At 44.9% G+C, this 23443-nt stretch overlaps 1 protein-coding gene across 1 annotated transcript; it reads left to right on the plus strand.

The window, feature by feature from the left end:
- Positions 1–924: 924 nt before the first annotated feature.
- LOC6725216 (mucin-5AC) lies at positions 925–23358 on the plus strand. Its single transcript, XM_016173486.2, has 7 exons — positions 925–996; positions 1396–1571; positions 17004–17133; positions 18576–18690; positions 19281–19441; positions 19525–19664; positions 19756–23358. The coding sequence occupies exons 2-7, from the start codon at positions 1491–1493 to the stop codon at positions 21781–21783; spliced, it is 2655 nt and encodes an 884-aa protein (XP_016038234.1). The 5' UTR covers positions 925–996; positions 1396–1490; the 3' UTR covers positions 21784–23358.
- The last annotated feature ends 85 nt before the right edge of the window (positions 23359–23443 follow it).

Raw genomic sequence — 23443 nt, forward strand, 5'->3', positions numbered from 1 at the left:
CGAACTGTGTCCAAAAATTCGAATTCCATTTTTGGCCATTTTTTGCAAATTTTGATGATGTTACCCCTTACCGAAAATGCGAAAATTGGCCCAAAAGTTAGTTTTCCTATATCGGTCAAAAAGTGATAGGGATGGTTAGCCCTTGTAAGTAGCTGCTCAAAACAGTTATTCTTTCAGTTTTATGATCAGTTTTAGTCAAGTTATGATAAAAATGGTCATCTAAAGTTGTTTCATTTTTGCCAAAATAATTGTTTTCGATTTTCCGTCATAAAATAATCCGTTTTTTGGCCATAAATTTTAGAATAATTGTCTGAATATGGAATGCCATATCTCGTTGAGTTCGTATTTAAATTTCCAATCGAACTGTGTCCACAAATGGGAATTCTATTTTTTGGCAATTTTTTGCAAATTTTGATGATGTTACCCCTTACCGAAAATGCAAAAATTGGTCCGAAAATTAATTTTCCCAAATCCTTCAAAAAGTGATAGGGATGGTTAGCCCTTGTAATTAGCTGCTTAAAACTGTTATTCTTTCAGCTTTATGACCGTTTTGAGAAAAGTTATTAAATTTTTGGCAAAATGCGTCTTACAGATTTTATTTGTGTGATTTTTCCATGTGTATTCGTTGGTTTTGGGGCTGGTGCTAGTTTTGGGCAAGTGTCCTTGAGCATTTTGTGCCAAATGCACAGGCGAAAAGGGGCATGATGAGGTGTGGGGGGAGGGACGAAGAGGAGCATGGTCGTGGCGAGAAAGGGGCGTGGACAGGAAAGGGGGGCTTGTACTAGAAGCAAAGCTTGGCACACACTTCATGCTCCAAGCGAGCCACAGTCACGTACATTTTATAAACTTCATTCGCTTCGCTCCGTCTCGTATTCGCTCGGCAGGGAGCCGAATTCGCCGCGGAGCTTTCGCCCTTGCCTTCGCCGCGGCAGGATATTAAAAAGGACCTGTTTCGCCGTCGAGGCGCCAGAACAATTCGTGCCGCGCGCGCGTTCGGTTCGTTGTGCTTTTGGGGCTCCTGGAAGGATTCGTTTTTACTCCCGTCTCTCTCTTTCTGTTTCTCCCTCTCCCTCTTTCTCTCCTGCCTCTGCAATTCATATCCTGTGTGCTTGGGGGTGTGCGTGTGTTTGCGTGCGTGTGTGAGTGAGTCCTTGCGGTAGTGAAAGTAAACAAGTCGCCGCGGCGCCGGCAAAATGTTTTATTCCTTGTTATTGTTGCGTGGACACAGCAGAAATATTAAAAGTGTCCTGCACGGGAAGAGAGAGAGAGAGAGAGAGAGGGCGAGGGGAAGAGGGAAGAAGGACCCCGTCATAAAAATGAAAATCCTTTCGCCAAACTCCGTGCCGATGCGTTAATGAACAACTTCCAATGCGACTGTTTCATTTTTTTTTATAGTGAGCGCCAAAAAATTGAGAACCTTCAACAAATAAAGACCGAGACATAAGCAAAGGTGGTTATCCTTGTCGACAGAAGAATTGAAAAAAGAAATAATGATGCGACCTCGCTGCCTGGTGTCCTTTTTGGGCCTCTGCCTGGTAATCAGCCTGGGAATGCGTTGCGATGCTAGAGCGGTAAGTACACGCATATTCGATCCTATCAAAATCCGAGCTTCAAGTTAAATAGCACAAAGTGCGTATGGAGTGCTTGTTAAAGGAGCTTAAATATGCGAAGCTGCTGCCGAACTATGCACTTTGTGCCACATGTCCTTTTCCTTTGTGCTCTAATGCCATTGAGCTTCACCCAAAGGACAAACCATAAATTGCCCAGCTTGAGCTCGCTTGACTCGAGGTCATGGCATTTAAAGCTAGTCAATTTACAATCCAAACAATCATTTGCCAAAATGCCCGCAGCAAAACGCCTGGCAATGCGGCAACTTAATGTATTTTAAATTATTCCACAACTTCTGTAAGTGATACCTGCCACCACCGCCAGCCGAATGAAATATAAACTCATGAATGCTAATAAATTACGAAATTATTGCGGCCCCAAATCGAAATAGCGGCATAAATGTCAGTGGAGCTATTTTTAATGTCTGTTTTCAAACTTCTCGAAACTCATGAAACGGAACCACCGCCAGAAAATTCCAGACTAAATTGCGGCTAGTTGGTAATCGAAAATCATTTGAACCGAGATTGGGCTAAGATATTTTTGGGAATACATCCAGTTGGGGTGGTGGACTTGTCTGACCATCGCTTGGCCCAAATTTATATGCGCAAAAGTTGCGATTCTGCTGCTCGAGAGTAAATCAAAAATGCGAAACTCTTTGGTTGGCCAGCAAAAAGTTTTCTTAGCCGCTGTTGTTGCCGCCGTATCCTCAGCAGTTGATTTTGGCAACGTTCTTGTTTTGGTCTTGTGCTGAGCTTATCCTTTCGACCCGATCTTCTGTGCCACTTGCACTGGCAAAAATAATTGGCTAATATGTTTCGCTCAAACAAAAAAAAAGAATAAAAGAAGTACTCACAGGCAATTAATTGAGATTTTATGAAAGCGCTCAAAAGTAGGCAACCATATGCAAAGTCCTTTGAACGCATTTCAAGGAATCGCCGCCTGTTTCTTTCAGTGCACTTTTCTTTTTTCTCGGGTTGTCCTGTTTCGAACTGTCCACCCGCCCGTAAGCGCTGCGAAATGAATAATTTCAGTGAATTTACTACACAATTTTATTCATATAAATCACAAATTAAATAAGTTTTTACGAGGTTGTTCAGCGGTTGCAGCCCACTACAAAACTTGTTTGTGTTCTCATTCTCAACGTCCATTCGTTTATTTGTTTGTTTGTTTGTTCGCTTGCTTGCCAGCTTGTTTGTTGGGTCTGGTATGGTCTGGTCCGGGTTATTCGACCCTTTCCACATGGCCAGCAAAGACGAATGATGATGGAGGAGCTTGGGGTTGGGATTGGAGCTGGAACTGGTGCTGGAGCTGGTGGTGGTCACGGAGCTGGCTTCTTCCCCCAACCGCCTTTATGCCATTTGCCCTTTTTTATGGCTGTGTAATTTTTTTGTTGGCCTCTTTATTTATGCTTATTATCGTGATTGCTATTGCTGGGTTGGAAAAACACCGCAGCCGAAGCCAACCGCACTCTATAAGGAAGGAAGTTTAGCCTCGAATAACCTAGCCGTATAATTCAATTTGGAACAGAACTTTTGTGGGAACAGCTTGTATTTTTCATATGATATATCATATGATATGATATTTGATTGTTATAAGGAGTTATCAGCCCATTAAAGTGAACCAACAACGTATAATAATGGTATTGTAGCCAACAAAGGATCTTTGGCTGGGCAACACCTTAATTTACATTTCACATTTACTTTGACGAACCGATGATGTTGGGGATTATCCCCGTTAAGCTGTTCAAAGAGAAGCGCGAATATTAAGCGAGTCCGCCGTGAAAGTGAAAATATAATCACCAAATCAATGAATAAATGGGGTCAGTGGGAAGTAGTTGTACAATTATGATTGGGCTGTTGGCCAACAGTACACTTTCTAAGCCGAAATCCAGTTTGGCAGCTCATTTGGGCCTGGATTTGCCATGTTTCCGAAGATTCGCTCAATCATTTATCACTTCTACTCGTAGAGTAACAGACACAGCCATCGTGTTGGGCCTTTTCTAGCTCACATTTTTGGGTTTTCTTTTCTTTTTTCGTTGAGCACGTCTCGTCAGCGGGAAATGCGGGTGAAAACTCTGGCCTGGTCCCTAATTTGCATACGAAGGCTTGAGGAGGCTTCATGCAGATGCATTAATAATGTAACATTAGTCGGGCGAAGCAAGGAGGCCAAGGAGCAGGAAGATAAACAATGCGGAACGCCTTAAACGTTAGCCAGGATGACACGAGATGAGCTGGGAAATTTGGCCTCGCACACTGGCCATAAAATATTCACCTCAGATTGGCAATCCAAAGGATGTGAGAAGGGCTAATATGATAAATGTAAAAACTATTTCATTTGTGCCAGTTTTTAGATTGATAAATACTAAACTTTGAACTTATCAAGGCAGAACTTGGCCTGGGCCGCACTTGGCTAGAACGCTCACTTATTTTATTGCAGTGTAGCCGATTTTTGGGCCGATTTCATTCCGTTTCATTCCGCTCTTATTCATGGCATTCACGTGCGCCCGACACGAGATTCACGAGACGTGAAAGCAATTTACGATGTGGCCGCCGCAACAATGAGCAATTAATCATGCCACGGCCACAAAATGGAGCATGGAGTTGCTCCTCCCGCTCCTTCTGCTCCTCCTGCTCCTCTTGCTCCGCTTCCAGTTTCACTTTTCCCGGCATCCGCCTGCGAGTCACCCACAGCACCACCCACTCAAGGACGCGGCCGGCGAAGGCCGCCCAGCAGACACAGAAGGCAGCGCCAAAGAGAGACGTAAAAAAGGAGGAAAATCCGGAAAAAAAGTGTATCCGACCTTGAGCTGCATTCACCTACCGCCATTTGGCCAGCCATCACCGACAGGCGCCCAACTATTTCGCACATCAAATCATAATTTATGGACGGCAATCAAAATGAGCCTTCCCATTCCATTTCTTTCCAATTTTTTTTTTTTACATTTCGGTTATATTTGATGATGGCTTGGGCTGGTGCGAAAAAGTTGCGCAGTCGCCCACATAATTATCGGTTTGATTTATGGCAGCATTTTCGCAGCCAATTACTTCGCACGAGCTGAAACGCAGGGGAAAAAACGGAACCGGAAGTTAAAATGAACCACGGAGCGACCGCATATCGAATCCTTGGCAGCTCACCCATCTGTATCCTTGGCCATATTGCCACCAAAAGGAGCCCCGCTGATTGTGATCTCCTGTTGGCCAGCCTTGAAGTCAGTCAAAACTCGCTGTGAATGCCCATGATATTGTGAGTTGCATGCGGTGCTTGAAGGACATTCAGTCACAAATAAGTGGAGAAAAGAAAAGAGTTTTCGGGCAAACAAACTGCCATGCCATCGAATTTTGTACATACACTACAGTGTAGAGAAATGAAATGGGTCCTCTAGGCCTGGTGGGCAATCCAGCAGGACATTAACAAAGTTGGCGCCCAGCGCACAAAAAGACAAACAGGCAAATGGACAAATAGACAAACAGAATGACAGATAGACAGTCGGATAAACAGATGGACCATCAAATGGTTGACACACACGTATATATCTCCGCCGAGCAAGGACAATGGGGACAGGACAATGGGAACCAGGTCAACCAGGGGCACAGAGGTGAAGGCAAAAGAGTCGACAGCCAGCTGCCAACCCGAAAATTTTCACCGAACCTGAAGGCTTAAGTGGGAAATTCTGCTTAAACTCGATTGCCATGGAAATGTATGCTTTTTTGGGCATTCGTCCTCGTTGAATTTGAATACTCACCGAGTGTGTATGAAAAGAAATATAATGCCACACATGTGATGACGTGTTAATTTTGCTTAATTTATGAAATTAGCAACGTTCTCACTACGAGTTTTCGACACAAAACTCCGGACCATGTGGGCTCTTCCTCTGATCCTTTGAATGGAAGGAACTTTCTTCATAATTGCGTTATCTGCGCCTCACCCCGACCATTGGAAAGTTGAAAAGTGTTTGCATTCAGCTTCATCAGCTGATTGCCGGCAGGTTCAAAGCTTCAAAGCGAAGAAGGCAAACTTTCCGAGGGAATGCGAAATGGGGAAAATGCGTCAGTTAGTTGAGGTGTGTTGACACATCGTTTAGGCCAATTTGCGAATTTTGTTGCAAATCTGCCAGAGACTTCATATTCCAAAAGTCCAGCATATGAACTTGATTTCCTTCTCAACACTATGCGGCACTGTTGCAAAATACTATGTATGTGAAACATGGATTAGTGCGCAAAGTGGTGCACAGATATCACATGGAAATACTTCGTTCTCCAACTGGCCAGGCGAGTCAATTTCATTTCCAATCGAATGCCGAATGACTTTATATAAATTAATTATTTCTTGGTCCCACGGCCGCCGAGTGGTTAACCCGATTAGAAATACAGTCCATCCGCACAAGCGATGGCGTCGGGAATTCGAAATTGGAAACTGCAAGTCGGAATGCATCGGCAATGTTTGCGCTGCTCTGTGGTCGCTTGTGCAATCCTCGAATGTTGACAAACGTAATTAAGAAATTGTTAGGCCGGTCAAATGGCAGGGGGTAGGGAGGGGGTTACGCAAATGTTTGCCCACCGCAATGGATGCCCCATAGATATCACATACTGCTGTGTGCGTCTGTGGGCAGGATGCAGGTTAACGAGGATAAACAATACACAAATTTGCACTTTGGCATCGAACGAGATAAGCGTGCCATACGCGGAATTGCAAACGGCATTCGATGCGGCCGGAAATCGGCCAACTTGGCCCATCACGCATATGAAATTACACGTCTACACTGAAACTTCACCTACAGGTGTTTGTTAACATTATAGTTAACAAACCAACGAGTTTGCTGCCCTTTTCGCTGAATACTTCTGGGCGCCATTTGAATGTTATTTCGAGTTATTTCGAAATACTACTGATTTAGCTGAAGAAATTATGCAGAGGAAGTTGTTAAAGCTGCTTTTCAACCTCCACTTTTATGGCTGTGAAATTTCTGCAGCTTAGTTACACCCGTTTTACAACACTTTTCCACGGGCTCTCGCCATTGTTGCACGGAATGCCCTTCTCGCTTTTTTATTTCCATCGTTCGTTTGGCTAGGGAGGGGGGGGCGGTGGGTGGGGGGCGAATGTTATTGAGTTGAAAATGTGCAAGTAATGAAGCAATTGGCACGTGGACCTTTAGCAGCTCCCCGCATTTTTCTGCTCGCCACCCATCACCCATCACCCCCACCATTGTCTTTTGTTCGGCGTTCGCGTGGTAATCAACTCGATTGCCACCCCGCCGCCCATGCCCCACTCCTTGGCGCCCTTTGACCCCGTTCAGTGGGTGGCCGAGTGGTTGGGTGCATGGGTGGCGTGTCCTTCGCTGGATGCGGGCAAAGTGCAGCAGTCTTCATCCTCGCCGACGCGGGGACAAAGGCGAATCCGAATCCGAATCCCCCGCGAAGCCGCAGCCCCTTCGCTGGATTCCCCTCCTTTGTTTGGGCCACTGCACGCCTCGTTATGCACAAACAAAGCGTTTTCGCTTCCATTTAGCAGCAAATTAGAAGCTGGCGCTTTGAGGTCCTGCCACGTCTCGGAAAAAAAGCGCAGGACTTAAACGGAGGCGAAGAGACAGGTGCGCTTTTGTGACACGTGCATTTGCAAAGCCATGCAAAAAAACATAAAAAATTAGAATGAAGAGCGTGCAGAGCGGAGAAACTGCGAAAAAAGGATTACATTACGAATTAATTAACAGTAAATAAAAGTGTAAGCTTGTCTGTGTGTGTGTGTTTTAATCACTAAAACGCAGGTCCTTAAAAGGATGCAGGACTTTACAAACGTACTGTTATGAGGGGACTTGGTTTTGGCCCACAGTTTGACCCCAAAGCGTATATTAATGTGTCGGACATTAGCCCCCAATGATGATGACACTGAAAGAAATCGGGGGCACATACTCGTAGATAAACTGCTCTCATGATTTTGAATTTGGAAAGCAAAAACAGTTTTGACCTTATCCCCAGTGTGTTCGCATCATCCCACAATCGCAATTGACAAGGACGATAATGAGAATGGGATAATGATGATGGGTGTGCTGCAAGTGGGATGCCCAACCCGAACCCCCCTCTTTCATTGGCCCATCTGGGCAACATCCTTGTTGTTGGAACATTATCGTTCACTTGGGCATCATTGATAACAAATGCTGGCCCATTAATCGGGGCACTATACCCACTTTTCCCACTTTCGTTGCCGAGCTGCCTGATTAAACACCAAAAAGAAGAAACAACACACACACACACATGCACACATGGGCAACTTCTAATGTGTGTGTTAAACTTTTTTATGCCTTCAGGCCTTGTTTAATAATTGAACAATAAAGAACGAACGGCATTAAGTAATTTGTGTCGGTTAAGTCATAAAACTCACACACCCACACAGGCACATATGTAGCCATGCATACATGCACACAACGCCCACACACACACACGCACACATACAAGCACACATATTCGCATAAATTGTTAATTCAGTGCTCAAGTTAAATGAGTCGTTGGCATGAAAATTTCAAGTTTATTGCAGACGAACTGGGGTGCCCAATAAATTTTAGCTTGCGTGCCTGAGCATTGAACACCCAACACCCCTTCTCATCAACCAAATGGGGCAGGGGCGCACAAAAGGGGGGTTTCCCTCAGCATTTTAGTATGTTTACTAATACCTCTTTACAGCATAATAATAAGAAAATGTACTATTTTCGTTCAATCATAGTTAACTTTTGACTTACTTCTTAGTTAGCATGTAAATGCAATCGTTAGAAAAATCGATCGATGCCCCTCGTAAAAAGTTGTGGGTGCGCCCCTGTGCACCATCGCCCAAACAAAATCCCCCCCATGCTCGACAGGATGAGCCATTGATTCATGTTAATTAAATGTGACAAAAGTTGAGAAACTTTTCCCAGGCGACTTTGTGCCTTTCGGCCTTTGCCTTCCCCATTGCCATTGTCCTCCGCTGCACATTTTCATTTCGGCCATGTTGCGGTTGCTTTATGGCCAATCTAGCCTGTGTACCAGCACCACCCACAACTGAACGCCACCCCTGCTGCATAATGTGCGACAATTTCGATTGCGATCATCTGGCCAAAATGTTGCGGAGCAAAAGTTTCTGCGCTTTTAATTAGAATTCGAAGCGAATCCGCAAGCTGTCCAAGTTTTATCTGGGCCATGATATTGGGATACCTAGGGAAAGAATGGCTGACTGGCTGGCTGCATCACCGATTCCCTGCAGGGATTTGGGATTTGGTGCGGAAGGACTTAGTTTCCTTAGGAGCAGGCAAAAGTTTATGCAACGATTTGCCAACTCGAAGGTGGCCGGCGAAAAGGGGTGGCACTGGATTATCAGCACTTTTATATATATATATATTTTTTTTTTTTGCACAGCGACTTGGAAAAAGGGGGGCGCTGCTAACTTAAGCCTCCCGCAATCAACTTTCCATGGAAAACTTTATGATATCGATGGACTGTGTGGTCGCCAACAGCACCAACTTAGCCAGAGATTACTACTCAAGCGCATTTATTTTGCAATGTTTGAATGCATCCTCTTTCGATTCAAATGAATGTGAGTTATATTTTTGACATTTTCAATAGACCAAAAAAAAAAGAAGCACATAAAACCAGCTGGATTATCAAAGGCAAGAGAAGATCTGTGCAATGCAGTTTGCAAGCTGTTTTAATAATACAACGATCTGTATTATTCAGTGGCGACGCTTGATATTTATTCATGCCGCCTTGCATTTAAGCTCCTTGCTGCCAGCACATTTTGCAAATTGAACAGATGCCAATCCAGGATTACATAAAACCGGGCTCCCTGCATCCCGGACCAATGACAATCTGGCGGGGGAGTGAAGGATAATGCGTTAGCGGGAACTCCTTGCAAGCTCCTTGTCCGCTGCACCACCTCCATTTGGCATTTATCCGCCCCTCGGGTATTCCAGGGGATTTCATTCTCGCTAATCAATTTGCATAGCTGCGGGAGGGGAGGGGGGTAGAGTTTGCAGGAACCAACTCCTGGCAATCATCTTTAGCCATCGCTCCGGTTAGCTCAGCGTCCTTTCTTCAACTCGGCTCCCAGAAACTGGCGGCTTTTTTGGCCGTGTAGCGTTGTCCGTTGTCGGCTGTCCGCCGCTCTGTTTCAATTTCAATTAGAAACTTTAACTGCTTCAGCTGCGCGCACCCAGCGGATTCCCTTCATCTTAGTTTAGTTCACTGCAGTCAAGTTGTTGGCTGCACTGCGAGAATTGCACTCGTCTTTTGACAACTAATATTTAGCAAATTAATAAGCTATGCTGCACTCACGCCAAGCGAAGTACACTGCCAAAAATGCACTTAGCAATTAAATAAATCCGATTACTTACCCACTTACTTATTTTTAATGATTTATTCCAAGTGCCAAGTGCACTGTTTCCGTGTTTCCATGGCTAACTGAATAATTGCGGGATATTCAGCTTGGCTAGCTTTATTCAGCATTTAGGTGCACTGAGAACGGTTTTTGGGGAAGCCCCAGTATGCGAAAATTGGTTCTATTTGATTTGGGTTTTCGCACACTATTTTCTCTAGCTTGATTTGCAGGAATAACAGTTAGGGCACCTGTCAACGCATTCCACGGCATTCTCTCTCATTTCCCTGGCATTTTTCGCTGAGAAATTTAATTTCTTTTCAGCTGCCATTCGGAACGTCTTGGCTGTACCGTAACGCCCAGTTTTCTCTATTTTTTTCGCTGGATAAAATCTCTTAAGCTGGTTGCAATAATACAAGCGAAGGAAAATTCGCACAGACACACACACACACATACATGCACACGCACACGAGGGCACAGGACGAAGTGAGTTCGTGTGGCAGGATGTGCTTGCATGGTTTCGTGTCCTGGGGTGCGGCAAAGAGTTGACTTAAGTGCGCATAATTCACATTGGCTCGAAAGTAGCGCAAGGATTAGGCGATGTACAACAAATTACGATGTTATCCTTGGGGCTGCACCCGAAACACATGTTGTTGTCCATGTCCTTCTCGCCATCTCCTTGGCGGCCCCATTAACCCACAAAGCACACGACTCGTGGCCCAAAAATCATCTTTTTCCGCAGCCGAAAACCTGCTCTTTGATGCAGCTAGAAGTGGCTTTAAAATGTTTTAAAATTAATGATTTAAGGATAATCAGACTACACAACACCAACTGATAAATATATTTTACAAAATGAAGAGCTAGTTCAGTTTTAAGATCGTGCATTCTTTCATTTCCAGCAGTGTTTTTCCTCTTATCGAGATGTACTCATTGCAGCATTTTCCCCCATTTTCCCCCATTTGTCTCACCTCGCTGATTGACTGGCCAGATTGCAATTTCCCTGGATATCTCGGCCCCACTTAATCCCCTAAAGCCCTCGTGTCACGCACTCATCTGCAGACTGACTGAATGGCTGGCGGACTGATGGATTGACTGGCTGACACAGTGACAAACTGACAAACTGGCAAACTGACTTGCAGCGCTGGTTGTCTTCAATTTTAATAAATTTCCCGTGCATGTAAGCAAGCGCGACAGTTGACAGCTGCAGCTTCGTTTCCCATTTTCCTCCATTGCTGCTGCCTTGGATGGCAGCAGTGGGCGGTGGGCGGTGGGCGGTGATGGTGGGCGTTGTGTTATCCTTCGTCCTTCGTCCATTGTTGGACCGCCAAAGGGAGGGAGCTGGTTGGGTGTAAAAACGGCTTTGTTGCCGCTGTTTTTGGCACAGTCTGTTACAATTACATGTCCCACTGTCTGCCTTAGGGGGCGGTGGACGTAGGTGGGTGGCTGCTGGGTGGGTTGGGTGGTGACCTGCCAAGGACATTGCAGTGCCACTGTGACATCACGATATATTTTATACAAGGCGACGGGTCACGCTCTCGTTTCATTTATTTCTGCTCTGTGCATATTTCTCTGCCACCCAGTGTCATCGTTATTTATATATCCTCAGTCGCCCCCAGTCGTTTCTAAACCACCTGTCGTTGGATAGAGGCTGCAGGTAATGTTGGGCGATGGGCGGCGCTGGGTGGCTGGCTGCACAATTGCCACTTGACGCACATCGAGGATACTCGAACGCAGCATCGACAAATTGAGCAGCTAACGGAGGAGCTACTTCAACACGAGCTGCAGCTCTTCGTTGGCCTTGTCATCCATTCTCATTTCACATACATATAATGATCTGGGCTATCTGGAAGTAATATAGAAAATGGAACATTTAAGTAGGTGCTACGCAATAAATGGTATCCAAACCTCTGGATTTCTACCTGTACTTTTCTGCCTTTCTCTTTGATTACCAATCGCGGCAAGTCTGCATTTTCGCCCGCTTTTGCAGCTTACCTGCCATCGCTCATACGCACCGTGGCCAGCAATTTATCGCCATAAAAGTATATAATGCCAGGTCGTCCCACTCCGTCGCTCCAGACGCTTCATTACCATAATAGCCAACCTTATGGGGTGTAAATCATCTGAAACATAAGCTTGCCGCAAGGTGGGCGAGAAAATGGCAGACTAGGGAGAAATAAAACTCAAAAATCACATTGCTAATTCATAAATAAGCCGTTTGACTTGGCAGCTTTTCTGACGCAATATTTAGCCAAGGACGGAAATATTAAAGCAAAAAAAAAAAAAAAAAAATTACAGGTGGCATTAAATATGCCAATATATCAAAAGGATTGTTAATGTACACACCTTGCGCCAACGGGCGTATTTGATTTTAAACGCGCCCCATTTTGTGGCTGCCACATTAGCATACATCTGCATATATGTGGGTATATGTGGGCATATACACATACATACTCGTACATATATATGTATATGTAAATGGATATAGTCGCTTGTACTGGAACAAGATACTTATGATTCACGCACGACTCGGGCAAAGATTGGAGCCACTTGAAAGCGCCACAGGCGCTGATTGTGTTGACACCCCGGGCCAAAGGACCGCCCTCCAATCCTCATCATCATTCTCATCCTCTTAGCCATCTCGCCAGCCATCTTGCCAGCAAGTTCCATTATAATCGCTCGAGTACTTGGTAAAAAGCCAATAAAGAAGAGGAAAATGAAAATACTTTCCTTTGAGCTCAGGTGAGCGGGGGCACGGAGAATGGGGCATGTTAACGTTATCAAAAGGGATGAATCAGCTCACATTATGCATTCACAATTTGTTTTGGATCCGAGCTGGGGGAAGTATGCAAATAATACAGTTTTAGCCGCTAGTCGAGAGCGCATAGTGATGCCATGAAAAGTACATGTAGCAGGAAGTTAATAAATAAAAGTTAACTTCTTAAAGCTGCCCAAAGCTGTGCATAACTTTTGGGAATATATAATGGCGTAATTATATAATTGCACATAGCCCCACTTCGCATGGCTCCATAGGTTGGAAAACGTTTGAAAACAAAGCGCACCCACTTAAAACCCTTTACCAAGTTGCTGATCTCATTACATCCTTTGGCTAAATGTTCGGTTCCCAAGTACTTAGCGCTTAATTTCCCGCTCTGTGCCAAAGTAAAATAGAAACCCATGATTAAAAGGTGCAAACAGAGCACTTTTCCGGAAAATCCAGGGGATGCATTGTGCTAACTTGTTCCCCGCTCCACGCGCCCCTTGCGCAAAATGCAAATACAAGAATACAAAAATTATACAAGCACAAAGAAGTCTTTTGCAGCGCTTTGTGATTTCACTTATTCTTTTGTTTAATTTGTACTCGCAACGCCCGCGCTGCCACAGGATGTCTTCATCATAATTACAAACAAAGCATAACTAGGGGGAAAACAGCAGACAAACAACAGCAGCAGCAGCAGCAGCAGCAGCAGCAGCAACATCAGCAACAGCAGCAACTGCAGCTGCAGCAGCAACAGCAGGAGGCGCCGCCAAAGAAGTGGCAACCGTGGAATTGTTTGCACAGCAAGTTGCGGAGTCTCCGACAGGCACAAGAAAAGCAAAAAAGGTAGCTGGGAAAAAGGAGATGCATATATATAATATATATATTTGGAAAATCAACAATCGGTGGCAACACAACATCTGCTGCAGTTGCAGTTGCACTTGCTTGAGTGCTGATGTTGCCAATATTTGTAGTAAAGTTGGATAGAAAATATAATAGTTCTAATTTGGATTGAACTTTCCTATCTGTATCTGATTTTCCAGTACTAACGATATTGATTTCGTAATATTTTAAGATGATTATGTTGCACCTATTGCTCCCATTACTTCTGCAGCAATTGCTGCTAGCGTTGCCAAGCTGCAAGTGCGGCACTTCAGCAGCGTATGTTGCAGTATCACATTGCGACTCAATTGCGTGCCTTTACTAATGAGGTTTAAATTGCCAAACGCTTTAAGTTTAAAAGTTCCTTAGTCCTTAAAGTTCCCACAGATTCACAGATTCATTTCAAGTAATTTTCTAGGAGCTTGGAACGATTATAGCTCAGGGGTTAGAGCATTCGACTCTCGTTTGTTGGTGAAGGGGTTCAAATCCCGATAGGGGGGGGGTTAATATACATTTTTATTTTTTATTTTCGAATTGATTAATTAAGTCTTAATTAAGTTAATGAAATGCCTCTCACACCGAATTGGAAACGGGAAAAGAACGCGGCGGGCAGAGAAAGTTGGAATAAATTTCCGAATTTATGAACAGCATTCCTTTTGAATCTTCTTTTTATTTTCACGGGATTTTTGCCCAAAAGCCGTGCCGCAAGAATTTTCCCACCAGAAAGTTGCTAAGCAATGTTCACAAAACACATTTAATTAGTTTAAACAAAAAAACCCACTCTTAGCTGCGTTTATGATGAACATCGCATAAGTGGAACAAATAAAAAAACCAATCCATACCAAGCCATTGAATACATAAAATTTAATAAAAAAAAAAACAAAAAAGTGTTTTTGTGTTTTTATTTACATAGTCTGTTTGTGTATCCTCCTTCTGTAGTATCACTTTGTGCTTATAAGTAAGTAGATTCTTCTATGCAGTCATGTGTGCGTGACCCACAAACTAACTGTTTGTGTGTATGTGTGTATGTGTATTCTTATAACTAGTCCTAGCGCTCCACTCCCTCGGCTGACGATTGGAGAAACCTTAAAGTTAACGTTTGTAACAATTTCCGTTGCTACTTTTATTAACTTCACCGGGATTCGAACCCGGACCGGCGGCACCACACCCGAGATCGGGAGTTCGCATACTAGCTGTATGCGCTGCCGCCGGCGGCGAGGGGACTCGCTCCAAAGGATAAACTAGAACCTCACCTCCTTCGATTGACAGAGTCACCTTACGTAATTTTTCAGAATTTTGACAGCTTGGCATAGCCTAGGGGTTAGAGCATTCGACTCCCGTTTGAAGGGGAAGGGGTTCAAATCCCAGTAGGTTAACATACATTTTATTTATAAATACTAAAATTGTATACATTCCCATTGATTTTTTGCCGCTCTTCAATGGAACGGATTGATTTATGGTGTCAAATGTGGAAGGACTTTTTTATGCCGCTGATGTTACACATCCGCAGGGCAAATTAAATGAGGCGCATTTGCTGATCAAATATACCAATCTGCTTTACATATTCTCGATTACTCCTTTTGCGAGCAGCCAACTGAAATATTTTGCATGTTAATAGTTAAATAATTGCAGCCTCAGAAAACTTTACTGCATTATTAATAATGGCAGCAAACACAGTTTGCAGCAGATATCCATCAAGATATTATATGTATTAAAAGCCATATAGGGCCATAAATGTATGATAACTGCGATGGCTGTGGGCAAATTAAATTGATATTTCATAAGCGAACAAATTCGTTGGGCGATATAAGCCGAAATAAAGAAATGAATCGCTTTTACGGATATAAAACCAAAATTAATCGACTGATAAGTGCTGAATATAAACCTATTTAAATACATTTACATTCCCTGTACATTTCATCCCCGTTTCTATACTGTTTTTCATTTCATTGCCCTGCTGATGGAATTTTTTCCGCCCCGCTCTTCTACCCGCATCACAATGGCCAAGAAGTCGCTTTTTTGAATTTTTCAATTAAATGTTAATTAAGTTAATGAAATGCCTGCCACTCACCCCGCATATACGGCATCCCGAATTGAAAACGGGGAAAAAAAAACCGGCGGAGAGCAGAGAAAGTTGGAAAAAATTTACGAATTTATGACCAGCATTCCTTTTGAATCTTCTTGATTTCACTGGATTTTCGCCCAAAAGCTTTGCCGCAAGAATTTTCCCACCAGAAAGTTGCTAAGCAATGTTCACAGAATAAATTTAATTAGTTTAAGCACAAAACCGACTTTAAGCCTCGTTTATGATGAACATCGGATGAGTGGAACAAATTAAAAAAACAATCCATCTACATAAAATGTAATATTGGACGTTGGTCTGTTTGTGTTTCCAATTCGATATTATAACTTGGTCAAAAATGAGTTTCCACAATCTACTATGATTATTAGTCTTTCAGCAAACTATTTGCATTTAATTTTGTTTAGTCACAAGTTGCTACTAGAAAACTACTAAGTTCACATAGTCCCTTCCCCCATCAAGTATGTTTCATATCATAAACCCATCTAGAGCACATTTTGTATACGAAACACTCGAGGAAATCAGCTATTTAAATTTCCGTTTGACAAGAGCGTTTTGTTAAGCCCACCGTAATGCCACCTTCTTTCGGCCGCACTTTGTCATCAGCTTTGCGCTGCGAATGCCATGTATTTGCATACTTATGTACGTTTATGCGAGTATGTATTCCTGGGGAGATGAGTTCGCGTCGGGCATTTATGCACCATCGTCCTCGGGCCTCTGCTCCTAATTAGTTAATGTACGAAAGCGAGGTCTGTCACTCGACTCCGTGAGCTGAAGACGCAGATGGGGGATGGAGGATATAGCCGGAAATGGAGACGATGCTGGAGTACCCGGGCTGGTTCCCCTGGCGTTTGGTTCCTCGGTCTCAGGACGCGGGCGGCGGGTGGGCTACAAAGAACATTTTTGGAATCTCTCGAGGAGGAGCAGATGGAGATGGAGGAGGTGGATGTGGAAGTGAGGCATTCTGGTCTGCTTTGCTTTGCGGCAGCTGTTGCGACCCCCGCTGCCCGTTTGCTCAGTTTTTCCCAGTTGCGCCCTAATGAAATATATGGGGACATGGCTTCAAAGCAGATTTTACATCGAGAAAAACCTCTCTGCCACCCCCCACCCACTAAGCAAATGTGCGCGTGTGTTGTATGTATTTTTAATGTCGTAGAGTCCTACCTACAAGCAACAATCTCTCGAAAGGCCCCGCCCCCCTTTGGGCATTAAAAATGTAAACGCTTTACGGGCCACGCGGCGTATGCTTAATGCATAACGTATACGCACCGTGCGCCGCTCGCATACAAATAAACCGAAATGAACTCTTTTCCGTATTTCCCACCTTTTCCGTTCCCTTCACAGGTGAACGTGAGCAACACCTGGACGATGCCGCAGGAGGGTCTGAACGTCTTCTATCGCTTCTTCCGCGATCGCATATCCTGGTTCGAGGCCGATGCCGTCTGTCAATTTCATCACGCCAATCTGGTGACGGGTAAGTGAGAATCCAACTGCGATAAATGCAGCACCGGATGCAACAGAGCTCTGTGCTAAATTCCGGAAAGAAAATGCAAGTTCAAATGCAAATAAGCCCACAGAACAGAACAGAGAAAAAAATCAGCCGGAGGGAATCGCTCATTATTACGAATGTCCGGCCAACGAGCGTCGCCTAGCAACTGGCGAATGCATTTGGGACCTTGCAGGAATAGTCGGAACTGGAGGGCACTGCGGGTGCAGAAGACAGATTTCAAAGGGACATTGCCATTGTGGTTCGCAAATGAATGAAATGACAGCAAAGTGACGCAGCCACAGTCGAGTCCTTTATGTGGCCAGACCCCAAAAGCTTTGGCGTAGAATCAACCTCTGCCCTGCATTTTCCGCCCCCTCGCTTACCGCACTGCTTTTGCTTTTGGCTTTCATTTTTCATTTTCGGAGCAAGGGGTTGCTATGCGCCCAAACTAAACCCCTTCTCATAATACAATAAATCCTTCTGACAAATGCTGTCGCTGCAGTGCCGGCGGCTAGAGGAATCAACCCCTTCCCCCCGAAAACAAGGAGCTTCCGTGGGCTGGGGGGGCACTGCGAAACAGTAGCAGGTCGAGATTGGGGTCACAGTGGCCAGATAAAGATGGCCAGCAGTTCGGTGCATCTAAATCACAATCAGCCGGTCGCTCAAATGACCCGAAACCAGCGACTCAATAGTGTGCCAGAAAAATGCCAATATATCAGCTTTCAACAAAAGTGTGCGAGAGGTCCTGTGATCCTTACCAAATAAAAGTCAGGAAGAGTAAATTTACATGCATGTGAATTGTGAAGGATATTTAAAGTGCCAAGGATTTGTACTCAAGCGAACTGAAGGCGCTTTTAACCAGTAGATTGAACCCTTTGTGGAATTGATGCCTTAATTCACTAATATAGTATTTAGCGAGCAGTTAGCGCATTTAGGATCCGGCGTCAATTTGTTGACACCGCACACTATTTGTTATTTCTTTTGCAACATATGCAAATGTGACGCACACAATAGCTAAATGGGAATCGCAAAACAGGAGCGAAAACAGTCAACCGACACAAGAGAGCTGGCGAAAATGGTTGAAAAAAATCATTTTCGGCAGCGCTTTGTTAACAATTTGTGTTGTCACTGGAGGGTAACATCGAGCTGATGGCTTCCCACTGTCGAAAAGCTCAATTGAAACAAAAAACCCAAATGAAAACGAAATGGGGGCAAAAAAACAAACACACACACACACTCACAAACAAAACAACAATAGGCGAGGCGAATTTAATAGAAATACTCTGTGTAGAACAAATAAAAACCATTTGTCGTCTCGTTTTCATTTGAACTATTCTCTCTGCTCATCCTTTTTTTCCCCCCTCCACGTTTCTTCTACGTACGCTGTTTTTCCGAACGTCCTGCGTGTGTGTGAGATGTCCTTACAGTCGACAACAGTTTTCAATTCGATGCAACGCGCGACCTGCTGAGGGAATTGGATGTGAACGACATCGTTTGGATTGGTCTCATGCGACCGCAGAACTCGGATCGTTTTATGTGGTCGTAAGTACAACAATAGCAACGGCTACATCAACATCAACACCAGCAACAAAAGCAGACCATTGTAGTGTGTAGGGTATGCAAGGACACCAGGAAACAAGGGTACACGGATACACGGACACACGGATACAGGGATACATGAATATACGGATACAGATACATAGACAGGACATGGGGATGCAGCCGAAAGGGATTGAGCGACAATTGTCCTGTTGGGGCCGACATGTGTATAGTGGTCCTCCATTTAGGAATGGATCAGAGTCGGGGTGGGGGAATCCCCCAAACAGCAAAAACGCCGAGGGTTGGGGTTCTTTATATATAATCAGAAGCATACATGTTACACTAAGTGAAATCGAGAAGGGTTGGCAAATAAAATAATAATGGTTATCGGGTTTCAAAACTTTGACTTTCAGCCAATTACGTTCAGTAAGCTCAAACATATAGCAATAAAAAGGGGTGCAGCATATCAACTTTCCTAGCTGAAATAATTAGTTAACACATTAAATATGAGAGATACATCAGAGTCAAAAGGGGTTTATAAGTATCAAGAGAAAGAGATCGGTTTACGATTTGTTTTTTTTCCGGCTGGTCAGGAACTCGCGTCCCTTGGTGGCGGATACTGGTTACTGGGCCGAATCCCTACCCCTGATGGATGCTCCGCTCTGCGCCGTAATCGATCCCATTCGAGATTACCGCTGGCACGCCCTTCGCTGCGGTGGACCCGAAACGGCCTCCTTCCTTTGCGAAATGCCAGGTAGGTGGAGATTTCTGGTGGGGATTCCAGCTACGGGCTAACTGATCTCTGGACCATTTCCTTCCCCACTGCACTAACCATAGTTCCCAGCTGGGCGGATGCTTGCATACTGAAGGACATGCCCAATTTGACCATGCAGTACATGGCGGATACGGCCAGCATCGAGCTGATCCGCAATTGCCAGGAGGAGGGACTGCTGCGACACACCTGCAAGGGCAAGGAGGTGAGCTTGGGTTATTCCTGCAACGGTTAATTGATAGAAGCGAATATGTACATTTCCCTCCATTCCCCTTAACTCTTGTGTGCCATTTCAGGATCGTGAGCGTGCCATTCGACAGCTAATCTGTCCCAAGGAGCGTCTGGAGGCGCAGCGCATCAACGACATCACAAACTCGCACTTCAAGTCGCTGCAGATCATCAACAACATCCACACTGATAACAAGGAGAACAACGACATCGATCTGCTGCCCAACTATGGCCGTCGATCTGGAATGGCCATTAACATCGAGGTGGCGCCACCAGTGCCACCCGTTTCGGTTCCCGGATTGGGAGAGCTGATGCAGGCGGATGCTCCGGGTGCCGTATCGCTTTCCGGACTGTATCGCATACCGGATCTGGTGCCCAAGCCGGTGAAGAAGGCGGCCAAGAAGGTGATCACGCCGGACTTTGCCAAGAAGCTGCAGGGTAACCATCAGCAGCAGCACAACCAACAGCAGCAGCAGCAGCAGCAACAGAAGTCGCGCAAGTCGCTGGTGCACCAGCACGAGGAGGAGCTGATGATGGGCGATCAGCCGGCACTGAGTGAGGAGCAACTGCCTCCGGGCATGGGAATGGGACTCGGTATTCGAATGCCCCTCAACGAGGATGACAGCAATAGCGATGCCTCCAACGAGATATTCGAGCATTTGCCGCACAAGAAGAAGATCCTGCCGCAGGACCTGCGCACCATGGCGCCAATTCCTGAAGCCAAATCGCCAGCGATGACAACAACTACACTGAAGACAACCACTTTGGCGGCACCGGCAACAGCAACAACCACTACACCAACAACAACGACAACGGCGACGGCAGCAACTGAAGTGGTGACCACACCGAAAGCAGTGGACACCACAAGTTCACAGGCGCCGGCAACAACCACGCGGCCAACAACAACGGTTAGAACCACCACGATTACCACCACCACTACAACAGCAACAACTACGCCCAAAACGGAAGAGACAACAACAACAACGACCAAGAAACCAGAGCCAACAACCATGGTGGCACCACGAACAACAAAAACATCAGCAACCGAAGCGGCAGCAGCAGCAGCAGCAGCAGCAACTAGCACAACAACAGCAGCAACTTCCGCTGCCACAACAACAACAACAACGAGCACAGCAGCAGCAGCAGCGACAGCGACAACAACTAGCCATGCCACGCCCACGGACAAGAGCAACAGCAACAACATGGCACATCCCATACATCCCTCGCAGCAGCAACACCACCAACAACAGATACTGCACGAAGGCGCCACGTTGCAGCAGCAACATGCAACGCACGTCAACGAGTCCGCCGACAATACGCGCTTTATACCGCCAATGCTGCTGGTGAAGTCGCACTACGTGCCGCCGGCCAAACATGCCAGCGAGCATGCGACCACAACAACACGAGCGACAACAACGTCCAGTACGACAACAGCAGCAGCAGCAACAGCAACTACACCTGCAGCAGCAGCAACATCAACATCGACCAAAGAGGAAGTGCAGCCATCAACAGTCACGTCATCGAAGGAACTGACAGCAGCAACAGCAGCAGCAGCAGCAACAACATCAGCTGCAGCAGTCGCTGACACTGTGGCAACATCAACCGTGACAGCGACAACAGGTGCAGCTGTGGAGGTGACAACAAGCGTGAAAGTAGCTGAAGACACCGCAGCAACATCAGCAGCAACGGTAATTGCCAGTGAAGCGCCACCAGCAGCCGCAGCAGCAGCAGCAACAACAACAAAAACTTCTGCTACCAGAGCAGCCGCAGCTAATGAAATCAAATCGAATGCCACAGCAGCTGCAGCAACAACAACAGCAGCAGCAGCAGCAGCAACAACAACAACAACAGCCATTCCGAAGCCAGTCAGGGAGTTCAGATATCCGCGAGTGAATCAGGGATCCTTCAAGGTGGACAACAACGGCATGGGCAGCCCCGAGGAGGAGGAGGAGGACGAGGAGGGCCATTTGGAGACCGAGGCGGCCACAACGCGACACAACTTCCTGGAGGAGACCGAGGCGCCATTCAAGCCAAATCGACGACGCTCGCTAACCAAACCGGAAACGGTTAGCTATTTCAAGAAGATCTTGGGCTAAAGACGCCCGGAGCCGCGTTGCTGCAACCGTAATCCGCACTAGTAACCGTAAACGTAAACGTAATCGTGACAGTAACCAACTGTTAAACCATAAATAAGAAAAATGATGATGAAGTAAGACGTAAGAAGTACACTCCCTGCACAGCCACGTAATTGGTCTTCAAAATCAGAGCAAATTGAAACAGTTGTTGGCATTGCCCCGCTGGCCATTTCCTTCCTTTTAAAAGTCTCCCCAGGAACCCCAGGAACCCCGGGAACCCAGACCCCACAACATCCCGCATCCACATTCCGGCCAAAAGTTTGCGGAGCTACCGCTTCCCAAAGACTTGTGTCTCCGGCAGAAATGCCGGAAATCCAAGCGGAAACCCAAAAGAAAACTCAACTCAAGTCGACTCGACTCCAGTTGCAAGTACCGAAATATGTCAATTTTTCACCGGAAAAAAGCAAAAAAGCAAGTAAATGCAAACAAACAAACACGCACACTCAAAAGCAGATACAGATACAGATACAAATACAGATAACAGATACACTTACAGCCGGGGAAAGTGCAAAGTCTGTCAGGTGGGGATGAAAAAAAAAAAATAGATGGAAAGCAAAACGCTGGAGGACATTCGAATGGAAAAGCGGGGAGTGTGTGCGGAGCAAAGGCCAAATCTAAAGTACGATAAATACTACGAGAAAAGTGTTTACAAACGTATACATAGGGCGTCTGTTTTGGATTTCCGTTTGCTTTGCCTACGAGCGACATGTGGTGGTCACACTGGTCCGAATGGAAAAGTGTGAATAGAGTAGAAAAAACTGCACAACACTCGATTTCAATTTTTTCGATCTCACTTGTTTCGATATCCGATTGCATTGGCTCGTTTTTAAAATATTTAAAACTTGGTAGTTGATTAGGTTGATTATATTTAAGTCACTCACTTTATCAACATCTTTTACATTGCATTTTAAGTGCTTCCATTAAAATATTACTTATTTTCTTGTAAATCAACAGAAGGTTTCACTTGCCGCTTAAAATTACGTTGCCAGTTGATCCTCATCTCATTTTTCCCAAAATAGGCTTATGAAAATCCAAAACAGCAACCGCCGTGCAAATTACATATTTACCAATTAATTATGAACATATGTAATAGATGTTGTTTTTTTTTTTTGGTGTATGGAAATAGTCAAATACAATTTGTGTAAGCGAATTAAGGCGTTTGTCATTTGGAAATTTTGAGAAAATTACTTCGAATGAATGCGGCGAATTGGCAGAGCACAAATAAAATGAAAAATGCGTTGCAAGAAACGAGCACACTTAAGATTAAGCTAAAATTAAACGAATCGAAAGGCGAACCCAAAGTGGAAAATGAAACCGAAAAAAGCGAAATAAAACGGAAATGGCCGAAAAAAGAAAGCACTTGATGTAGAGAATTATTTGTAGGTACTTCTGAGAGCAACGGGCAAATTAATACGGTTCCGTTGGGTTGCTCTGAAAAAAAGAAAAAAAAAACACAAAAACATGCAGTAAAATAGTATAAATGTAAACCAAAATAAAGAATTATGAATAAAAAGAAACCCTTTCAAGACATTTAAATTTGCTCTGAGTTTCAATGGGAAAAGGTAGAAAATGCAGTGGAAAATAGGGGAACAGGCTGGAATGGCTGGAAAATAGCTTAATA

The sequence above is a fragment of the Drosophila simulans genome, chromosome X (genome assembly GCF_016746395.2).
Source record: "Drosophila simulans strain w501 chromosome X, Prin_Dsim_3.1, whole genome shotgun sequence".
In the NCBI taxonomy this organism is placed as follows: domain Eukaryota; kingdom Metazoa; phylum Arthropoda; class Insecta; order Diptera; family Drosophilidae; genus Drosophila; species Drosophila simulans.

What these genes read in the sequence shown, in the direction of transcription:
- LOC6725216 (XM_016173486.2), top strand. Translation starts at nt 1,491, where the DNA reads ATGATGCGACCTCGCTGCCTGGTGTCCTTTTTGGGCCTCTGCCTGGTA. An exon ending in TCACGCCAATCTGGTGACGG is followed by an intron (nt 17,134 to 18,575) that starts GTAAGTGAGAAT and finishes ATGTCCTTACAG; the next exon opens with TCGACAACAGTTTTCAATTC. An exon ending in CTTCCTTTGCGAAATGCCAG is followed by an intron (nt 19,442 to 19,524) that starts GTAGGTGGAGAT and finishes CACTAACCATAG; the next exon opens with TTCCCAGCTGGGCGGATGCT.